This window comes from Castanea sativa, chromosome 1 (assembly GCF_040712315.1).
Source record: "Castanea sativa cultivar Marrone di Chiusa Pesio chromosome 1, ASM4071231v1".
NCBI classification, from domain to species: Eukaryota; Viridiplantae; Streptophyta; class Magnoliopsida; order Fagales; family Fagaceae; genus Castanea; species Castanea sativa.
In genome coordinates, this window is record NC_134013.1 from 29,626,275 (window position 1) to 29,647,805 (window position 21,531).

At 34.3% G+C, this 21,531-nt stretch overlaps 1 protein-coding gene and 1 pseudogene across 5 annotated transcripts; both read right to left on the reverse strand.

Moving 5' to 3' along the window:
- Positions 1 to 476: 476 nt before the first annotated feature.
- Positions 477 to 6,599, reverse strand: LOC142613913 (uncharacterized). Of its 5 annotated transcripts, XM_075786441.1 has the most exons (9): positions 5,895 to 5,951; positions 5,726 to 5,773; positions 3,720 to 4,351; positions 3,464 to 3,630; positions 3,073 to 3,284; positions 2,338 to 2,592; positions 2,116 to 2,202; positions 1,504 to 1,676; positions 477 to 848 (listed from the first exon to the last, which is right to left on the reverse strand). In XM_075786441.1, the coding sequence occupies exons 3-9, from the start codon at positions 4,106 to 4,108 to the stop codon at positions 728 to 730; spliced, it is 1,404 nt and encodes a 467-aa protein (XP_075642556.1). In that variant the 5' UTR covers positions 4,109 to 4,351; positions 5,726 to 5,773; positions 5,895 to 5,951; the 3' UTR covers positions 477 to 727. The 5 variants fall into 5 exon arrangements, with proteins under 5 accessions (XP_075642556.1, XP_075642549.1, XP_075642572.1 ...); XM_075786434.1 differs by lacking the exons at positions 5,726 to 5,773; positions 5,895 to 5,951 and adding an exon at positions 6,433 to 6,599; XM_075786457.1 differs by lacking the exon at positions 5,726 to 5,773 and having other exon boundaries at positions 5,895 to 6,034.
- Positions 6,600 to 10,332: 3,733 nt separating this feature from the next.
- On the reverse strand, positions 10,333 to 20,734 carry LOC142624493 (L-tryptophan--pyruvate aminotransferase 1-like; annotated as a pseudogene).
- Positions 20,735 to 21,531: the final 797 nt, after the last annotated feature.

The following is a 21,531-nucleotide window of genomic DNA, read 5'->3' on the forward strand; positions in this document are numbered from 1 at the left end:
TGCATGGTTACAAGAAATAAATTTTTTTTTCCTTCTTTAACCTTAATTAGCTTTATATATTGTAATTGGGATCAATGCACACAGTTTAAATGTTTTTTTTTTTTTTGGGGATAAATTTAAAAAAAAAAAATTTAAGTTAAGGGAGAATAGTTTGAATCGTTTGATATGAAAAAAATGTTGTATGTTTTGTTAAACCACTTGGAGAGAACAAATAAATTGCCAGAGGGTTAGAGTAGATAAGCCTTTGATAACTCTATATTTTGACCATTTAAATTTCACAATTAACTTTTAAAAAAGAAAATTTTAAGAAATTGTACATAAAAATTAAAAGTTAAAAGCTAAATGGAAAAACTGAAGGCAACACTCAAATAACTAAACCCTAGGGCCAAAACTTACCAAAAATAAATAAATAGGTAAACACAGAAACCTGGCTTAGCAAAAAAGAAATTTCTTACAAAAAAAAAAAGATCAAGGAATTTTGAAGGTCAAAACTACAAAATGCTAAATGATCTATATAGGGTACATTGTCTTTGGACGCTAATTCCATTAGGAAAGATGATCTAAGCCAAAAAGTAACTGGTGTAATGGAACTAGTCATTAGGGTAAGAATCCAATGAGGGCAGAATTTCATTAATTTTCATTAAGGAGATCAAAACCAGAGGCAATGAGAGCAAAACATGCGCCTCTGTGGATGCACATCTATAACAAAGGTCAAAAGGAGAGTATATTATGCCGATTGTCGCATGAAAGGAACCAACCCCCTCATCTCTGATCCATTTCCGTTGGCCAAGTAATATACTTTCTTCCAGTTTTCCTCCGAGAATACTTCATGTTGTACTAATCTTTGCCTGCCAGAGATAACAACAAAGAAAGCTTAGAATCTGAAACATGATTCACAGGGGAAAGTGCTTTAGAAGCATTTTACTATTTAGGGAGTATAGCAAGGCCAGAAAAAAACGTTCATTCTCAAAATTTTTAGAGAGTCATATTCTCACATAATGAGTAAAACATAATGAATCCAAACAGTTTGAGATATGATATGTCAGGATGTTAAGAGAAAATGCAATATATTTATAGAGATGTGCCAAGTGCTCTCTTATTATCAAGTTCCTGTTTGAATATAAGAGACAATCACCTATCACAGTCATTGACCTGCTATCAACTGATAGGAGGTTAAGGACAAAACGTCTGACAGAATGAAATTCTGAATTAGATTGTAAAACAAGTTTTGGGACTGAGGTTTTGTTCTTGTTATTGTACTACTTCAATTTAGATTAAACCAAGAGTTATGCATTCATCCATTAATTATATTTTATAATCAGAAAATCATTCAAATTTCATGAACATAGGCAAGTTAAACTTTAAGCAGATGATACTAAAAAAGTTGAATTATAGTAACAAATCATCCACCCAGATGACACCACTGTCTAATGTCGGAAGATCGGTACCTCAACACTGTTCAACATTAAAATACTAGCAAGCATATAAATTTCATTAGCATACCTAAGGTAATAATGGCAAACAGATGCTGCTTCATCTAAGGTGTAACGAGGACAATTAACACGAGCATCTTCAGGAACATTTGGCAAGTCTTTGCGTAACTTTCCTACAGCAGTTGAATGAGAGAATGCACCCACCATCATGTCATCATGCATCATAGACCTAAAAGCGTTCACCTGCAAATCACACAAAAGAATTTCATATAATGCACATATCTCTGATACTGATATGTATATAGACACACAGTCAAGCTAGAGGAATTAACTCTTTGAAGATCAAATACCAACTTTTTCATTTCCAAGAATAAGATGAACACCTTTGTATACGTAACTTTCATTTGCATTAAGGGCTATGACCAACATGTAAGGAGTAAAAGAGTGGGTTCACTAGAATTGTTAGAATAACCATAAGGGTAAAACTTAGGTATGGTACATTAGGTTCCCCAACTGAATTCAAACACATGGTTGGGGAACCCAACGTACTACACCTAAGTTTTACCCCACATACAAAGCCAAAATGGGGAGGGGGGGGGGGGGGGGGAATTGCTGAAGTTTTATTCATTTTAATAATTGCAGTTAAGACAACATATATTTGAACTAAAAGATTGGTGCTAACCATTGTGAGCTCTCTAGCATGTACTGGTCGTCGAGAATGAACCTTTACTGCTTCCTCATACTCACTGAATGTAAACCAGCTGTTATACTGGAGAGAAGTATGAGCAAAAATAATTAAAACATAGGCTAGCAGTCATAAAAGATCATATCATAGGGCTCGGAACAAATGATTAACCCAAAAAAAGGAGAATGTGTGAAGTTGATGCAAGAAATTGGGTCTCACCTGATCAATTGCTATAAGCACGGGGATATTTTTCACAAGTGATAACTCTTTCCTCAAACGAACTACCACTCCAACAGCCACATGTGTGTGCTTGATTCCTGTGTTAACCAAGTCATAAAGCGTTGAACCTTCAGGCATTGCCATGTTATCAACATCTTTCAACTGCCCAACACCAGCACCCTCTCCCAATGGAATCGGGTCACTGATTTGGCATGGTAGTTGTTTTAAGTGGGATTCATTCCATTTCAGAAAATCCTGGAGACAAACAACTCATAAGGAATATATAGACCCACTGCATGATACAGTTGAAAACAAACTACCAAACAAGTCATAATAACTGCTAATATATCCCAAGTAAACATTGCAGAAGAAGCAAGAACATGGACCCTTTTATTTTTATTTTTATTTTTTTCAAATGTAATCTAAATGATATGTATCAAAGAGTGTCTAATCCAAAAATCAATGTCATGCTAACATAGTTACAATAAGTGAGCATGAAATTCAATGAGCTAATGACCAATTTCACATGCTGCATCACATTGTGCATCTTCAATGAATTATACCACCAAAACCCAGAACCAATCAGGACATTGAAAATTTAAAAAGACGAAATGGAAATCTTTTTTGTTTATCTTAATTCTGCTTTAAAAAGAATAAGTTTCAAAGATTGACAGCTCCCAATGTGTGACTGAACAACTAGCCAAAATTAAAAAAAAAAGGGGTTAATGATTTTGCCTTGAGAACATTTTCAGCCTGAAGAGGTGTGTCCCAAAGACCCGTATTTGGGTTCTTATAGAAAAATCCTCCATGAGTCCAATCTCGGCCCCTAGGAACATAAAAAACCAGCCAACCTTCGTCACGAGCCCAATGAACAAGCATTGCAAGTGCAATACTCTTTCCACAGCTCACAGGACCATCCAACACTACCTGCTTCCTAAGTTTGGGACCTAACAAAAATTAATTACCACCATAAGCACTGTCTTCCGAGTCTGTAACTGTGACACCAAAAAAGAATTTAAGCTACATATATCTTTTCAAATTCTAACATGTCATCTTACAATAAATCATTTGTCATAATCTACATCATTTAGAACCCAATGTTTGAAATTTTTGTGAAAATGCTCACCTTTACCATGAGAGAGTGTCAATGGGGGATCAACAATTCGGCGAAAATTATCACGAAGATCCAAAAAGCTCTGGCGAACAAGAAGAGCTGGTCGAAGCGAGTCCTCGAATTCCTTCACCATCCCAGTTGGTAACCCCTCCGGCAATGCCGATTTCAAAGACTCCATACTAATCCAAATTCACACAAAAATGACCAAATTATCAATTATTAAGCTATAAATACAAGTGGGTTTTTGTTGAAATTTTGATTTGGGTACCTGAATTTGAAGTAGGAGCAAGTGTCTTTGCGGGAGAGAAGGGAGAGGGAAGGCGTGGAAGTGAAGAGGGGAAGGCCATTGGGGCCCACATCGAGGGTGGGGTCTTTTTCGTCCATGGCGAGGCGCCGCGCCCGAGCTTGTCCTTCTGAGACCGCCGCGTCGACCTCGGCTGGTGCGGCGGCTTCCCCGGATTTATTGAACTTGCCCTTCTTGCCCTTGGTGGCAGTGGTGGACTTGGCATTCTTGACTGAGTAATTTCGAGCTGAGGAAAAGGAGTACTGAGGAGGAGGTGGGGTTGGGATTGGTGAGGATTGGAGAGTCCATGAATGGGGTTTTGGTTTTGGTTTTGAGCTTGTAGCAGTTGCGGCTCTTAGAATTGACCGCAACATTTCTCTCTTTTCAGTGTGAGAGTGAGAGTGGATGATCGCTGAGGTTTTTGGGTTTTGGGAAATGGGAAAAATCAAAGCAAGTGAGAAAGCACAGTGTGAGTTTCGTCTCTGGTGAAAGGTTATGACATTTTGGGTTTGAGGATTTAGAGTGGAATTGAAAAGAGAGATGACACCAGTACAAATTTAACTTGCAATGTGGTTTTGATATAATAGAGTGGGTCCTTCTATATCAATTATTGAAACCTGTAAAATGAGTTGACATAAGCTAGATTTATGTAACAATTACATAAAACCTGATAATCAAAAAAACTTAATTGAAAAAAAAAGAAACTAAACTCTAAAGCCTAAACAGTATAGTATTATTAATGTGTAAAGTTGAATACAACAAACACTACAACAGAAAAGTATCACAACCAAACCTAAAGTAAATATAGAATGTGAGTGTCAGTTGTTAAACTTTCCAATGTCACACACCCTACTTATTAGCTCCTAACTCGAGAGCAGAGGCAGGAGTTTCTTTACTCATGTTTTTCAGTTTTTTGTTTTTTTTTGTTTTTTGAGATTAAAGGCGGTGCGCTTTTTACTAATTAGCCAAAGCTTGTTAATATTATCAATACAATGTCTATGAAACATAATAGTTCTAAAGTCCAATCTTAACCCTGCTACTGTCTATCAAAATTTGTTCTTGAAACACTATCTATTATCATTAAATGCCATATCAAGGCTCTCTACTATTTGTCAAATTAGTTTAATTGGAAAGATTTGAACTTAAGATCTTCCCTCACCTTTACCATCTTAGCCAGGGCCCAGGGACCTTTCCACTATTCAATTAATTGATACTTAATATCATTACCAATGTCTCTCTTGTTAAAGTAACTCCAAACCCAGATCACTGATCTGTCGTCAATTTGCGCATACCTAATGTGGCAACCTCAACTAGATAAAATGAAACCTGCTGGGGAGATGAGTCAATGACATAAATCTGAGTTGAGTATGCAATCAACAACACATCAATAATAAAAATAAAAGGTGAGAGAAAAAAGAAAGTAAACTTACATATCAAAACAGGGGATTGGGTTCTAATTAAAAGAGTTGTGTTGTGTTGTGTTGTGTTGCTAGCTATCAATTGTGTGGAGCGAAACAGGGGATTGGGTCTTGTCTAGAGTTTCAGCACCTATCATTGAAGCTTAAATAGAGCCCTAACGAAAATCTAATCACAGTTTAGTAACTAAAATTATTCAAAAACCTCAAAATCAAACTAAAAACCATAAAAATACATGAGAATTGAATCAAAGCAACGAATAATTAACTCCAAACTCAAGTAAATTTTACTCAATCAAACTATTCCAAAAAGCAAAAAATCGAACAGAGCTAAAGAACTAATCTCGGAGTTAATGCTGAAAATGCAATCTATCAAAACTCTAACGATTCCTCTTTTTTCTCACACTTTCTCGGTAACCAAACAGTGCCAGGCCTAACGAAAATCAAATCACAATTAAGTACAACCAAAAAGATTCGACATCCTTAAAAAATACACTAAAACACTAAAGGCAAATGATCATTGAGATAGAAACAAGGAAAAATTAACTAGAAATTCAAAGAAAAGTAGAGAATTACAGTTTCAAATCGGAATGAAATGCGATCGATTCGATATAAATTCAAAGCCTTGCGATCACAGAGAATGTTTGAGAGATTGAGAGTGAGAGTGTGAGAGAAGAAATTGGAGAAGTCAAACTGAGTCCGATTGAGAGTGAGTGAGAGTGTGAGAGAAGAGCTGAGTCCGTACCTGAGATGAGAGGCGTCTGAGGTGTCAGCTGAAAGACTGAAGTGGGAAGTGTTAGGGTTTATAGAGAGAGAGAGAGAGAGAGAGAGATATATATATATATATATATATATATATATATATATATATAACGGTTAGTAATTTAGGAAATAAGCGGTCCGGGCCGGGTTTCGGATTTTTTGATAAAATCCAGACCCGACCCTATTCTTTATCGGGCTGGGTTTCCACGAGTCGGATCTAAATTGTCATCCCTACGTATCAAAACTGATTCTTACGCTGGGGTGGTAAGCCATCTTGTGACAATTTCCCCTTCTTTTGAAATTGTTTCTTCAGAAAAAAGGCTACTATAAATCATAGATAAAAAAAAAGAATCCAATCAAAACCCATGAAAATACCAAAATTCATATAAATCAACAAAACCCATACCAATATGAACAGATTGATTGATATCCAAAAAATAACCCAAACCCATCAAAATTTCGAAACCTAATAAATTTTGGGCAAATAACTAATCAAACAATAAACAGAAATTAAAACAAACCTTGAGGTTGGGTGCGTCCGTGCCGGCTCAGAACGACGCCGTGGCAGCTCCAGCGGAGGGGTGGAGCTCCGGTGGTCAAAGGAGAGGAGAGGAGAGGAGAGGAGGTGATGGAATGGGTTAGGCACTAGGCGTTGGTGCTGTTTCTCCAAGTAAGGTAAGGGTTTCTGATCTCATCTGATACGTGTTTGATGATTTTAGTTTTGATTGAGTTGTAATCCTGTGCGATAGAGTGTACTGCTTCCTCATTAAATGTCTGATGTGGTGGCTCTTGATTGGTGGCGTAAATAAGCCCTTTTCTGCCAACTCCATCTCCAGACAGAAGGTATTCTCAAAAATTAATGATATCTTTCATAAACTAAACTAAAATAGACCTAAAATATTTATAAAAAAAATTAAATGTAAGATTCTAGAATAAGTGTTACTGGACATAATATAGTTATTCAACATGTTGATAAATAATTAGGATTAAATATTTTTCAATAACATTTTGACTCGTTCTGTGAACCAGTATGCAATATACTTCATTCATTGTACAATCTTGAACAAAATCTCAAAACTACCCTATCTTATCCAATACTGGTTTTGCAAGTATGTGACTTCTGAATTATTGTTATTTATATCCCGACTATTGCACCTATTCACAGCTCTCTTCTTCTTCTCTTCTCTCTCTCTCTCTCTCTCTCTCTCTCTCTTAATTCGGTAAAAAAAAGAATTTTGATTTTCAAAATTGCAACAAAAGTAAAACAATATATCCTGCTAAATTTTAAATACTATATCAGCCTTGATACTCTATAACTATTTTATTTAATTATTTAATTTATTTTTTTTCTCTCTACTACGGTTTAAGAAGAGAACTATGCAAGAATGAAAAAAAGAGACTGGGAGAGGGAGACACATTAATATAAAAAAAAAATTGCAGATGAATAGTGGCTCAATATTTGTATTGAGACTACAATACATAAATTAGACCCAAAGAAGAACTTGGTATCTAATTATTTATTGTTTATGGTCCAATCCCATTACTCGAGGATTTTGTTTATAGAACTTCCAATAAATACATGTAGAGGAGTTCATCGATGGATGATAGGTAGTAATATGTAACATCAATTTTGGTTTTTTAGTAGTAGTTATTTTCCTCTTCTCTATTGATACGATGTAGTCTTTTATTTATTTATTTATTTATTTTTATTTTTTATCACGAGTCTTTCATGCCATTCTATCAACTCGAGGCTGCAACTATATTATGTTCAAAATAAGCAAAAACTCCGGAGGGATATTAAGTATGTGATGTGTTTCCTAAAAGCAGCTTACGAGTAAGGTCTCTTGAGCGCAATTATTAGCAGTTACACTTATGTGGCGCTTGGTACGGGAAAATCCACATTACTCTTGGCATCTAGATTCCTAGGAATGTGATTCCTAGGAATCACATTCCTAAGAATGTAGCTATTCCAATGTTTGGTTTCATTGGGAATATCTTAAGATTCCTAGAAATGTAAGATGATAACGCTTGGTTTATTCCCAGGAATCTTAAATGAATTATTTATTTTTCCTATTCTATCCTTAGATTTGAATGTGAACTACCAAGTTCTTTAAAAAAAAAAATTTCTCTAAATAAATAATGAAAAACCAAATATAAACTATTAATTATGAAAAATTCATTAAAATTATAGTCTAATATTTCAAAATGACAGGTACAATACAAAAATAACTATTTAAATTCTCAAATGCTTTTATTCTTAATAATAATTTTAAAAGAGTTTAATCCATAATAATTTGTTTTATATTTTATGTTAATTGCTTAAATGATAATGAAAAAGGGTTAAAATTGTCAATTTATAAAAAATACAATTTCCTTTAAGCTTGAGAATCTGGATTCCCACCTGTTTTAAAGGGAATCCACATTCCTACTGAGAGGGGAATCCAGATTCCCCTGGCATCTGATTCCTTAGCGTGATTTGCAATCAAACATAGGAATCTTTAAACATTCCTGGGAATCCTAAAATATTACCCCGTACCAAACGCCACATTAGGGTATGATTAGTACACTGTAATAGCTCTTATAATGGAATAGTTATTCATGTGTAATATCAATTCGGTCATTTGGTTACATCTTTATTACTTGGATTAGTTATTACATTGGAATAATTATTCTTTAAATTGAAGAATAGCTATTTCTTTTTAAAATGGATGTAATAGCTATACCTTAATGCATATAATAGGTTTTAAAATTAATATACTTCCAAAAATATAAAGTTTCCTTATACGTCATATTTTACGAGCTTTCTATATGTAACAACCAAACTTATGAATAGTAATAGTTATTCCATTACAATATCTTTTATTCCCAGTAATAAAGATTACTATTCCTAATGTAATCTACGTTCAGTGTACTAAACGTACCCTTATAGCGCAATAAAATACGTTGTCGATTTTTTTTTTCAAACAAAGTATGTCTACAAATTTGATTGTAGCCTAAGGTTACAACTTCACATACTATCCTTTTATTGAATTTACATTTTGAAAAATTTACCATTAGATTATATTTTCTTTTTATATCTTACATGTTTGTAAAATTTCTAAAAAGTATAAGATCAATAGTTATGTCATCAATTAATTTTTTAAATTGCCAGCTTTTGTAGTCTAAAATTTTGTATATAAAATTCAATTAACAGAAAATTTGACGCGTGTTAAGAGTTTAAATAATATACAATCTAACAATTAATTTTTTAAATCTTTAGCAACGTTAATTTTTTTTAAAAGAAGTTGTAGCCTTAGCCTACAACAAAGTTTGTTGCCAAATTTTGTCCTTTTTTTTTCCTTAATTATATAGGATTTGGATTCATTAATGTAGACATGAAAAAATTAATGATATGTTTAATAAACTAAACCAAAATTTACCTGATATATTGACAAGTACTATTTAGAGGGCTTGACATAATATAATTATTCAACAGGTTGATAAATAATTAGGATAAAATATTTTTCAATAATATTTCACGTCTTCTATGTCTGATACTATTGACCGGTAGGCAATATACCTCATTGTACAATCTTAGTCAAAATCTTGAAACTGTCCTGTCTTACCCAATACTGGGTTTTTTGAATTGTTGGTATATTGAAACTATCCTCTCTTACCCAGTACTATTTAGAATACTATTGATGCAACTATTCATCTCTCTCTCTCTCTCTCTCTCTCTCTGTCTCTCTCTCTCTCTCTCTCTATTTTGTTAAAAAGAATTTTAATTTTAGAAATTGCAACAATAGTAAAGCAAGGTATCCAACCAAGTATTGGCTGCTTTCTTTCAATATTCTAACTAAAAGATATAACTCTTGTCAAGGTATATTTATACTTTATAATTGTAATAATATCTTTGTTGAACTTCAATTCTATTAAATGTCTTTATTGTTATGAAAAAACAATCAAAATTTAATTCCAAATGTCTTTATTATTATGCTTAACAAATAGTAGAATCCAGTTAATTAGCTTAACTGTAAAATTTCTTATAGTCAAATAAAAGATATGCGGTGATACCCTCTTACACCAAAAATCAATTAAATGTCGTAATTAGATGATAAAAAGCACTCATCAAGAGTAAACACTATAGATAGAAATTCTCTCAAAAAACAATTATGCTTACCAAATATTAAGAACTTTGATTAAAATTCTACTCCATCATATTAGTATGTTATACCAAACTCTAGAATACAATTCAAGTTCTATTCATGTATTGTCACCAAACAAATGAATAAAGGAAAAATTATTATATTATAAATTCTTGTATTTATTGTGATACTAGTTTCTATTCTTACAATTCAGTGTACCGAACATGCCCTTAGAGTAGAGGATCTTATAATTGATTTCCGTAACAACTATTAGCATTCAAATTAGCATTTTATGCTCTAATGCCCATTGATAATCCCCTTGCTCCTAGTGGTCGATAGTCTTTCTATGAATTGGTTAAACTCCTCTTCCCTGCACATCAGGTTAACCCTTGCAAACTTTTGATGGGCACCACAAATCTTCCCACTTTTTCCAACGATCTTTAATCCTCTTAAAAATTCGTTACAATCCTTTGTATCACCTTCACTCTCCAACCATGCATAGGCTATTGGAGAAAGAAGAAAACAATAATGTTAGATCATATGCCTTTCCTCTATGTTTTCTTATAAAAATGGGAAAAACGGAAAATGCTAAAAATTATTATCTATTTTATTATAAAATATCTGTAACTGACAATAAATATGATTGTTGTCACTTCAACAATATAATAAATTAGCTTGAACGAATGATGCCGTAGCTACATTTTACATGTCTTTATAAATTGATTCATCAATTTTTAAAATATTAAAAAAATTAATTAAAAATTAACTTATTGTGCTGTAGATATGGAAGCAATCACATTATTGTTACATCAATTTATAAGTATTTTGTTTTAATCTTTTCCTATTTATTTTGATATATTTTTTAATGTTTATTTTGTAAAAATTAGGCTAAAATGCAAATTGCACCCTCTAAAATTGACTAAAATTCATTTCAATCATATAACTTCACTTTCATTCAATTTTGTTCTATAAGTTTCAAATTTATTCAATTTAGGTCTTTTGTCCAATTCCATTAAAAAAAAATTTCTCTAAAGTATGCAATTAAATAATGAAAAAAATATTTTTGAAAAAAAATTCTCAAATAAAAAATTCACAAAATATTTTTATTAGTTTTATACAATTTTTATATGAAAATAATACGTTTTCTGAAGAAAAAAAAAATTCACAAAATTGGAAAGAATGCTTGAATTGAATATATTATGTGCTGCATTTTCATGTAAATTGAACATAACATATGTACCAGACAATGTTTCAGTGAGCTTGCCACTGAAGAGGCAGTGCTCTTGTGGATACTTGGACAAAATCAGATATTCACTATTTTGAATAGTTTCCCTTAATTTCTACCATTTTTTAGATAGTATTTTTCACCCATATTCAAAGAAGTTCTCTGATTTGACAGACCCAACATTTTGGCTGCCATTACAAACTACTTCTATGATTTTTGCAGCCCTGAACTGTGATTCTTTTGATACACCGATTGAGCTGATCGTTATGTATTCAGTCATCTTCTTAGCAATACCTTTATCCTTAACAAGAGCCCAACTTTAATACAAAGAAATGGCAAAGTATCAATTAGTTAACAATTGAGGTAGCATCCCCGAAATATAATACAACTATCTCTATTTAGTCTAAATTATAGTTTTGGTTTCTAAAATTGGGAATAAGCTGGATTTTGATCAAATAAATTAAATGTTAAAGTATTGTTTCTGTCCTTATAGGTTGCTTGAATTACGGTTTTTTGTTCCTAAATTATAAAAAGTTTGTTTTTTTGTCTCTAAACTTTTTAATTAAAGACTTTTATTTCATTAGTTTAGAGGTGAAAATAGGGACTAATTAAAAAATAAATTTTCTCAAAAGTATGATGAAAAAAATATTTTTATTTTTAAATTTAAGGATAGAATTGATAAAAAACATTTATAGGAGAAAATATTACATTTTTTATAGGGATGAAAAGCAAAATCCATTTAAAATTTAGGGGCGAAAACAATATTTTAGCCTAAATTTTTAAAGTTCGACTTTGGTCCCAAAGCATAGGGTTGGTTCAATTTTGTTACCTAGCTTATATATGTGGTCATTCCATTTGGTTCCTCAATGAGATGTCTTAATATCCCAATAGTCACATAGAAAGAAAAAATAAATAATGGGACAAAATTCTTCCATTTTGAAAATTTTGAAATTTTACGCATTGGAATCAAACTTTTAAGATTTGAAGGACCAAAATCAAACCCACTAACTTTCGAAGAAAAATTATAATTTGCCATTTTTTATATTAAAAAAATCTCAAAAGTCATAAGCACTCAAGTACAAATCTTAATTAGAATGTTTTTTTTATTCCATGTATTATTTTCAAATTCCAACCAAATTTGAAATGTCCTAGGGGGGAAAATGTTCGAGATTATTTTGTGGAAAAACGTTTGTAAACATCAATAAAGACATATATAAAAATCTATCAAAATAATAATAATAATAAAGACCTCTAAATTTGTAGTACTACAAATCAAAAGTATTCACTAGTGAATACTTTTCTCTTTGTTAAAAAAATTTTAAAAGTGACTTATACACTAGGATTAAGATGCTCATCCAATGCGGGAACCGGCATGTACTGTGCATTTGGAAATCGTAAAGAGCATGTTATCATAATCAATTGCACCAGTAATAGCTGTGAATTGTGAATTGTGGTCCGTAGTAAGCAAAGTCATAGATGAGTTTTCCATTTCCATTGCCAGTACAATTCATCACCACAGCTTCTCTAAGAGTTCCATCTGGGTTGTTTGGTGAATTCTGTTGAAGTATCACAGCAACAAGACAATCAAAGATTAAACAATAAGAAGGTTGAACAAAATAAAGGCAAAACGAGATCTAAAGGTTTTGCAGTTGGACATATGGATACGACAGCATATGGATTAATGAACACACGCAGACAACAAAGCTCACATGTGAGAAGGCAAGGCAGAGTGAATTCAGTTACATGAAGAGCCAGCTGTCGTTCAATCATTGGCTGAAGTTTGGGCCGTTGTACAGTGTAATCAGTTAGGAGTTAGTTATGGAAATTCCCAATTTCCCGCTTCTTTGCTTACTCTGTTTTGTGTATATAAAGCAGGTAGATATTTATGTAATCTATATCTTTTCATAATCAATTCAATCAAAATCTTTCAATCATAGTTTCTCTCTTTTCTCTCTTGCCAAGTCTCTTTGAAGTTTCTGGTAGCTTCTAGAAGTTCTTCTTCTTTACATGGTATTAGAGCTTGATTTGCTCATCCATGGTGTCTGATTCCACTGCTAACAATTCTACTTCTAATTCAACTCAGTCTGTTCCTTTTTCCAATGTTTCAATGGCTGATGAGTTCGCAAACAATCCTTACTTCTTGCCAGCGACAAAGAGACCTAGTATCATCCTCAGATCGCAACCATTAACTGGACCTGAGAACTACATGAGTTGGGCAAGATCAGTGTTTTTGGCCTTGAGTGCCAGAAACAAATTTGGTTTTGTGAATGATTCGATTCCAGAACCAGATCTATCTTCTCCATTGTTCAATACTTGGAGCAGATGTAATACCACAGTTCTTTCATGGCTGACTAACTCTCTGAGTTTGGATCTTAAGGCAAGTGTCATGTATATCAACACTACTAAGGGTCTGTGGAATGATCTCAGGGACAGGCTTTCACAAGGCAATACTCCGAGACTGTTTGAGCTTCACAAAGAGATTTCTCATCTTTCACAGGGTTCTCTCTCAGTGAGTTCTTACTTTACCAAGTTTAAGACGCTTTGGGATGAATTCATCAATTATCAGCATTTCACTGTATGTACCTGTGCTTGTACATGTGGATCTAAGTCCTCTCAATTGGATGCTCAACATAAAGAACATGTGTTTTGTTTTTTAATGGGATTAAATGACAGTTATGGGAATATTATTGGTCAAATTTTGTTAATTGAACATTTTCCCTCTGTTAGCAAAGTTTGTTCTTTGATTCCGCAAGAAGAAAAAAGAAGAAGCATAGGCCATGGTGCCAATATGGTTTATCCTACTGAGACTACCGTCATGTATGCCAACAATAACCAACATTTTCAAGGAAATTTCCAAGGTCATAACCAGGGTTTTCATGGTGGAAAGAAAGGAAATTCTAAGAAGGACAGGTCAACTTGTACCTATTGTGGACTTGTTGGTCACATAGCTGACAAATGCTACAAATTGCATGGCTATTCCCTAGGGTATAAGCCTAAAGGAAGTAATAAGCCCTTGGCTAATCAGGTTTCAACAATTTTGCCCACGGGTATTGGCAATTTTAGAGGTGTGGATGGTTTTGGTGGCTCACAATTCTTCCAGGCTAGTGGTGGTTTTCCTACTATTGGTGGTTAGTCTGATGTAGCATATGCACCACAGAAGTCCTTTGGTTCAATGCCACAGGCTTCTTTACAAGCTTCTCTGTCTCAGTGTCCTATAAGCCAGCTTCAATGTGAGCAGCTTATTAACCTTCTGTTATGGCTCCTGTTTCACCCAATCCAGCTACTTCTGCTCCTACTTCTTCATCATCAACTTCTTTTCAATCAAACTTCTCAGGTAATCCTTACTGGATTCCTCCAAATTTGTCACATTCAATCTTTTCTGCTCATATAGTTGATAGGAATGTTTTTAAATCCAATGATTGGATCATTGATACTAGTGCAACAGATCATATGGTTCACTCAGTGTCTCAAGTTACCAGTATTACTTCAATTGTTCATTCCTTTGTTCATTTGCCAAATGGGGAAGAGGCCTTAATAACGCATGCAGGCACTGTGCAAATTTCTGCTGGTTTAATCCTCACTGATGTCCTATGTGTTCCCTCTTTTAGTTTTAACCTCATCTCTGTCAATAAACTTACAAAACATATGTCTTGTTGTCTCATTTTTCTTGGTGATTGGTGTTTCATCTAGGACCTTGCTCAATAGAGCATGATTGGTCTAGGTAAAGAGAGCAGAGGGCTTTATTTGTTGCATCATGCTCCTTCACATATTGCATTAGCTGCCAAAGCCAGCTATCCATCAACTTCAACTCTGTGGCACATTAGATTAGGTCACCCTTCCTTCTCAAAACTTGTTTTACTGAATAAATTTGTAGCTTCTGATGTTGCAAACAAATCAAATTGTTGTGATGTTTGTCATTTCTCCAAACAAAAGAAGCTACCCTTTTTCAATAAGTACACATGTATCTCATAAACCTTATGAACTTGTACACTGTGACCTATGGGGTCCTTTTTCAACTTGCATTGTGGAAGATTTCAAGTATTTTTTAACTCTTGTTGATGATTTCACTCGTTGTACTTGGGTGTACTTGCTTAAGAATAAATCTGATACTCAGTTCTTGATTCCATAATTTGCTAATATGGTTCATACTCAATTTGATGCGAAAATCGAAACTATTAGGAGTGATCATGGTACTGAATTTTACTTTAAAAAATTTTTTCATTCTAATGGGATTTTGCATCAATTGTCCTATGTTGATACTCCTCAACAAAATGCCATTGTTGAAAGGAAGCATCAACACATTCTCAATGTTGCAAGAACCTTGATGCTTCAATCCAAGATTCCTTTGTCTTTGTGGGGGGACTGCATTTTAACTGTTGTGTATCTTATTAACAGAACCCCTTCTAAAGTCTTTATGAAGTTCTTTTTCATACCTCACCTTCATATGATCATCTTAGATGTTTTGGTTGCTTATGTTTTATTTCCACACTGTCAAACACTAGGCACAAATTTGCACCTAGAGCTAGAAAGTGTCTTCTAAGGCTACCCTCATGGCATAAAGGGATATAAGGTTTTGGACATTGATTCTAATACTGTTCATATTTCTAGGGACATTATTTTTTATGAGCATATATTTCCTTTTGCTAGGTCCCACCATCCCTCTAATTTCTATCTAGATTGTTTTGTTTTCCCTCATTGCTCTTCAGATAGTCCCATTGCTTCTTTTGATCATTTACCAGCACCTCAATCTAATTCCATTCCTTGTGCATCTTCTAATTCCCATGTGTTTTCTGATATCATTGATTCCGTAGCAAACTTACCTTCTGCTTCTAAAACTCCCATTCCTACTTCTGATTCTGCAGATACTATCATTAGTATTGCAGATTCAACTTCACCTTCCCCTTTACCTACTTCCACTTCCCTTCTTCCTACTACTACAATCTCTGATTTACCTATCTTAAGGAGGTCCACTAGACCTCATCATCCTCCAGGTTACCTTTCAGATTATGCCTATAAAGCTGTTAGTGCCAAACCAGTTTCTGGTATGCCTTATGCTATTTCAGATGGGTTAAGTTACTCTCACCTTGGGTCTAGCTTTCATTCCTTTGCCATGGCTGTTACTTCTACTCCTTCAGAGCCTGCTACTATCATTAGTACTGCAGATTCTGCAAATACTATCACTAGTACTGCAAATTCAACTTCACCTTCCCCTTTACCTACTTCCACTTCCCTTCTTCCTACTACTACAATCTTTGATTTACCTATCTTAAGGAGGTCCACTAGACCTCATCATCCTCCAGGTTACCTTTCAGATTATGCCTGTAAAGTTAATGCCAAACCAATTTCTAGTATGCCTTATGCTATTTCAGATGGGTTAAGTTACTCTCACCTTGGGTCTAGCTTTCATTCCTTTGTCATGGTTGTTACTTCTACTCCTTCAGAGCCTGCTACTTTCCATCAAGCAGTGCAGTCCCCTAAATGGAGGGCTGCCATGGACAAGGAAATAGCTGCCTTGGAGTTAAATAACACATGGACTCTTACTCCTTCGCCCCCTAGCAAGTCTCCTATTAGTTGTAAATGGGTGTTCAGGATTAAGTATCACTCAGATGGGTCTATTGAAAGATACAAAGCTCATTTGGTTACTAAAGGCTTTGCACAGAAACTTGGATTAGATTATTTTGAAATCTTTTCACCTGTAGCCAAGTTTGTTTCTGTCAGAATTGTGTTGTCTTTGGCTGCTGTGAAATGGTGGTTTCTTCACCAACTAGATGTTAATAACGCTTTCTTGCATGGAGAGTTGGTTAAAGATGTTTACATGTCCTTATCACCTGGTTTTCACAGCAAGGGGGCCAACCTGGTAATCAAGTTAAACAAAAGTCTATATGGCCTTAAACAGGCATCAAGACAATGGTTTGAGAAGTTTTCTTCCACCATCTTGCAAATGGGCTTTGTACAATCTAAATCTAACTATTCTCTACTCACACGTACACAAGGTGCTTCCTTCACAGTGTTATTGGTCTATGTTGATGATATTTTATTGACTGGTAACAACCCTGCTTGTCTGCATGATTTGAAGAAGTTACTTGATAACAAGTTTGGTCTAAAAGATCTTGGGTCATTGAGGTATTTTCTAGGTCTTGAAGTGGCAAGACTAGCTGCAGGAATTAGCCTCAATCAAAAAAAGTATGCTCTAGAAATTCTCAAGGACACTGGATTTATAGGCTCTAAGCCAGTTAAATTTCCAATGGAACGGAATCTAAGGCTGTCTAAATATGAAGGAAAGCTGCTTGCTGATCCTAGACAATATAGGAGATTAATAGGAAGACTTTTATATCTTACTTTGATAAGGCCTGACATCACATATGCAGTCCATAGATTGAGTCAATTTGTATCACAACCACGAGAGCCTCACTTGCTTGTTGTCTATAGGGTTCTTCAATATGTTAAAGGCTCACTAGGGAAGGGTCTTTTCTTTCCAAGTGACTCAGACTTGCACATAAAGTCCTTTTGTGATGTGGATTGGGCAGGGTGCCCTGACACCAGAAGGTCCTTGACAGGTTATGCAGTGTTTTTGGGTGAATCTCTGATTTCTTGGAGGCCCAAAAAGCAAGGAGTTGTATCCAGGTCATCAGCAGAGGCTGAGTACAGGGCCATGGCAAGTGTGGCATGTGAAATTACTTGGGTTTTACAACTACTCAAGGATTTGAAGATCACTCATCCCAAGCCAGCTATGCTATTTTGTGACAATCAAGCAGCTTTATACATAGTTGCAAACCCTGTATTCCATGAACGGACAAAGTATATAGAGGTAGATTGTCATCTTGTGAGAGACAAAATCATGGAGGGAATGATCAAGACTTTTCATATAGCTTCTAATTCATAAGTGGCAGATATATTTACTAAAGCTTTAAGAGTTTGTTCTTTCATAAGGTTATCTGAGAAGTTGGGTTTAAGAGATATTTTTCTTCCAAAGAACCCTTCATCAGTCCAAGTCACAGAACTTGAGGTTCAGGACTTGAGGGGGGATGTTGAAGTATCACAGCAGAAAGACAATCAAAGATTAAACGATAAGAAGGCTGAACAAAATAAAGGCAAAACGACTAAACAAAATAAAGGCAAAATGACATCTAAAGGCTTTGCAGTTGGACATAAGGATACAACGGCGTATGGATTAATGAACACAACCAGACAACAAAGCTCACACGTGAGAAGGCAAGGCAGAGTAAATTCAGTTACATGAAGAGCCAGTTGTCGTTCAATCATTGGCTGAAGTTTGAGCCATTGTACAGTGTAATCAGTTAGGAGTTAGTTATGGAAATTCCCAATTTCCCACTTCTTTTCTTACTCTGTTTTTTGTATATAAAGCAGGTAGATATTTATGTAATCTATATCTTTTCATAATCAATTCAATCAAAATCTTTCAATCACAGTTTCTCTCTTTTCTCTCTTGCCAAGTCTCTTTGAAGTTTTTGGCAGTTTCTAGAAGTTCTTCTTCTTTACAAATTCACTACCTCTATGTATGCTCCTTTCTTGTTAAACTTATATGCATCACCCTCCCATTTGTACAGCTTTGACCTTAGGACACCTACCACTTCAGCATATGCCTGCAACCAATAATTATTAGTTACTAATTTATGCGACTGTATATGTGCATGCAAGTATCATGCTAAGTTCAGTCACAATTAACAATGCCAAGAAATCATACTAGTAACTAGTAAGTTATTAACACTATTTTCCCAAAAAGGTTAGAGACACACTTTGTCATTAAGCACCTTTAATATTAATGTTTTTACTTTTTCCTTAGCAACAATAACACATAAATAATTGCATCAAATTAAGATGTTAAGCAATGGGGGTCTAACCGAGTACTAAGGGGCAAAAGACACAACACTAACTGGCTCAGGGCCACCAGGAGTTGTGAAAGCGTAAAGCAAAGCTTGGAAGAGCTGTGATGATCCTGTCCCTACCACGATGTACCAATCATCCGTCACTACATTTCCCACTAATTCAAGCTCCAAAAACCAGCATACATTGTTACAATCACTGAAGTAGCTCATAGGTCACCCCCATCAATTATCACATTATACTTATCACTCATCTTTTTCCAAAATGGCTCAAACATCATTGGATCACCCCTTTTGTATTAGAGAGAGAGAAAAAGACATCAATGTAAGTAATAACTCAATACCGTGCACTTCTAAGAGAAAAACAAAAATTGGCATTTGGTGCAATAAGTCAATAACTAAGAAAATAGTATAAAACTGGTATTTGTAAGGAGACCAACCCTAATTTATAGTGGCAAAGAATAGTTTAGGACAATATGAGTATTAAGTTTTTGTGTGATTATTGAATGATGAACAAAAGCACGAAAGAGAAAGTGAACGTGAACGTGAAGATTTATGTGGTTCAGATTATTAGCCTACATCCACAAATTGAAAGCTCATACCTTGCATGACTACATATTCTATTAAGAACTTGTGTCACAATGAACTCAATGTATGTAGAGTTTGTGTATTAGAGAGAACTTAACTAATTCTTGACTAATCATATGTTAACCCAAATTTAAGTTACTTATTCTGCAAATACATGGATATACAATTGGTATAGGCTACTTTAGCCATAATATATCTAATGATAAGTAATGTTAGAGACATTTTCTTATACAACTTAATTGGCATAGCCAAAAAAAAAGGGCACCCACACCATTGTTGTGTGAGAGAGAGAGAGAGAGAGAAGTAACTTTGTGCGGTGAGAAGTAAAGAATTGTTGGTGCTCAGCCCCACTTGAGTTGAGTTTTTTACAAAAATTCCACTGAACTAATTTTTGCTAAATCAAACACAAAAACTTGTTTTCATCTTCTGTTCTCAAACCCACATGCTTGTAGCAAAAAAGAATATGATTTTCACAATGACAGTTGACTTTGTACAAAAAAGAAGAATTTACTATCAATTTGTGCATATTCAATGATTATTTGAGGATTTATAAAACGTCGAATTCCATTTTTTATAAACACTTGATTTAAAATGTATTAAGAAGCTATTTTGTATCTTTTGTTTTATTTATATTTTGTTAATGTTGAATGAATACCAATTTTATTTTTCATATTATATTTACTCTTAATCATAATATTTTTTTTCATTCTTGAATTATGAAAAATTTTAAGTTTATGCTAGGTCCACTAAATTCCTAGTTTTATCTCTACCACGAGGCTATTACTAATTATGGGATTCAACCCTAGCATGCCCCTCCACCCACCAAACCCAATAGAAAGTACACCCATTGACGACACTGCACTCCAATAATTTTCATGAAATCGAAGGTTTCATTGTAATAGAACGAACTGGAATGAAGCAGAAAATTAAGGGTGATAATTAAGACTTACAAACTAAGATTGAGAACTGAGTCTGAAGAGCTAAGATTGGAAGTCCCTGTGCCATTAGCTGTGGCTGCTATTAGAGACTTTGTAGATACCATTTTGTCTTTGTGGGAAAGGAATCTGAATAAAAGATATATGTAGTCTAGCTTTTAAGTAATGTTCAGAGCTTGTGTTAGGATGATGAGATACAAGGATGTGTTAATCAGCTTCTAATCTATATATTTATAGATGAGATGGGTTGGTGCACCAACCTTATAGCAAATTACTGATCCGGCTTACTATCCTTAAAATTAGTTTTGCATTAAAGTTTATCCTATTGGATTTTTTTACAAATGATTGATGTGACAAATTTTTACGAGTTCTTATTTGCACCTACTACTAAAATCACTTTTCTACTTACCAATAATTATTCGCTACATTAGGAATTTATAATGGAATATGGAAAGAAACAATTGGTGAACTTTAGCTTGCCAATAAATATGAAACTGTTTGATGTATAACATTAAATTTGGAAATTTCATGCTTTTCTTGAAGGTTTGGAGAAAGTTGTTATATTTGACAAATTGTGATTGGTGGGGCATGTACTTACACACAAAAAGTAGGATTTAAGATTTGTATTTACAATTATGAATTATCCACTTTCATTAGCTCACTAGATTGTGTGTTTATTATTTTTTGTTTTGAAACTTGTAAACAGACATCTAGGGTTGTCCAACACACCCGGTGACCCGCCCGTACTCGACCGGCGTTCACCCGATCCGACTGCTTCGATGGTCAGATGTGGGTCCCCAGCTCCAAAACCTGATGCCGGCAGGTCGGTTTGGAGTCCCCTCCTTCAAAACCCGTGAAACCAGACCCGCCCGAAGACAACCAGATCTAGCAAATTCTCCAGCGA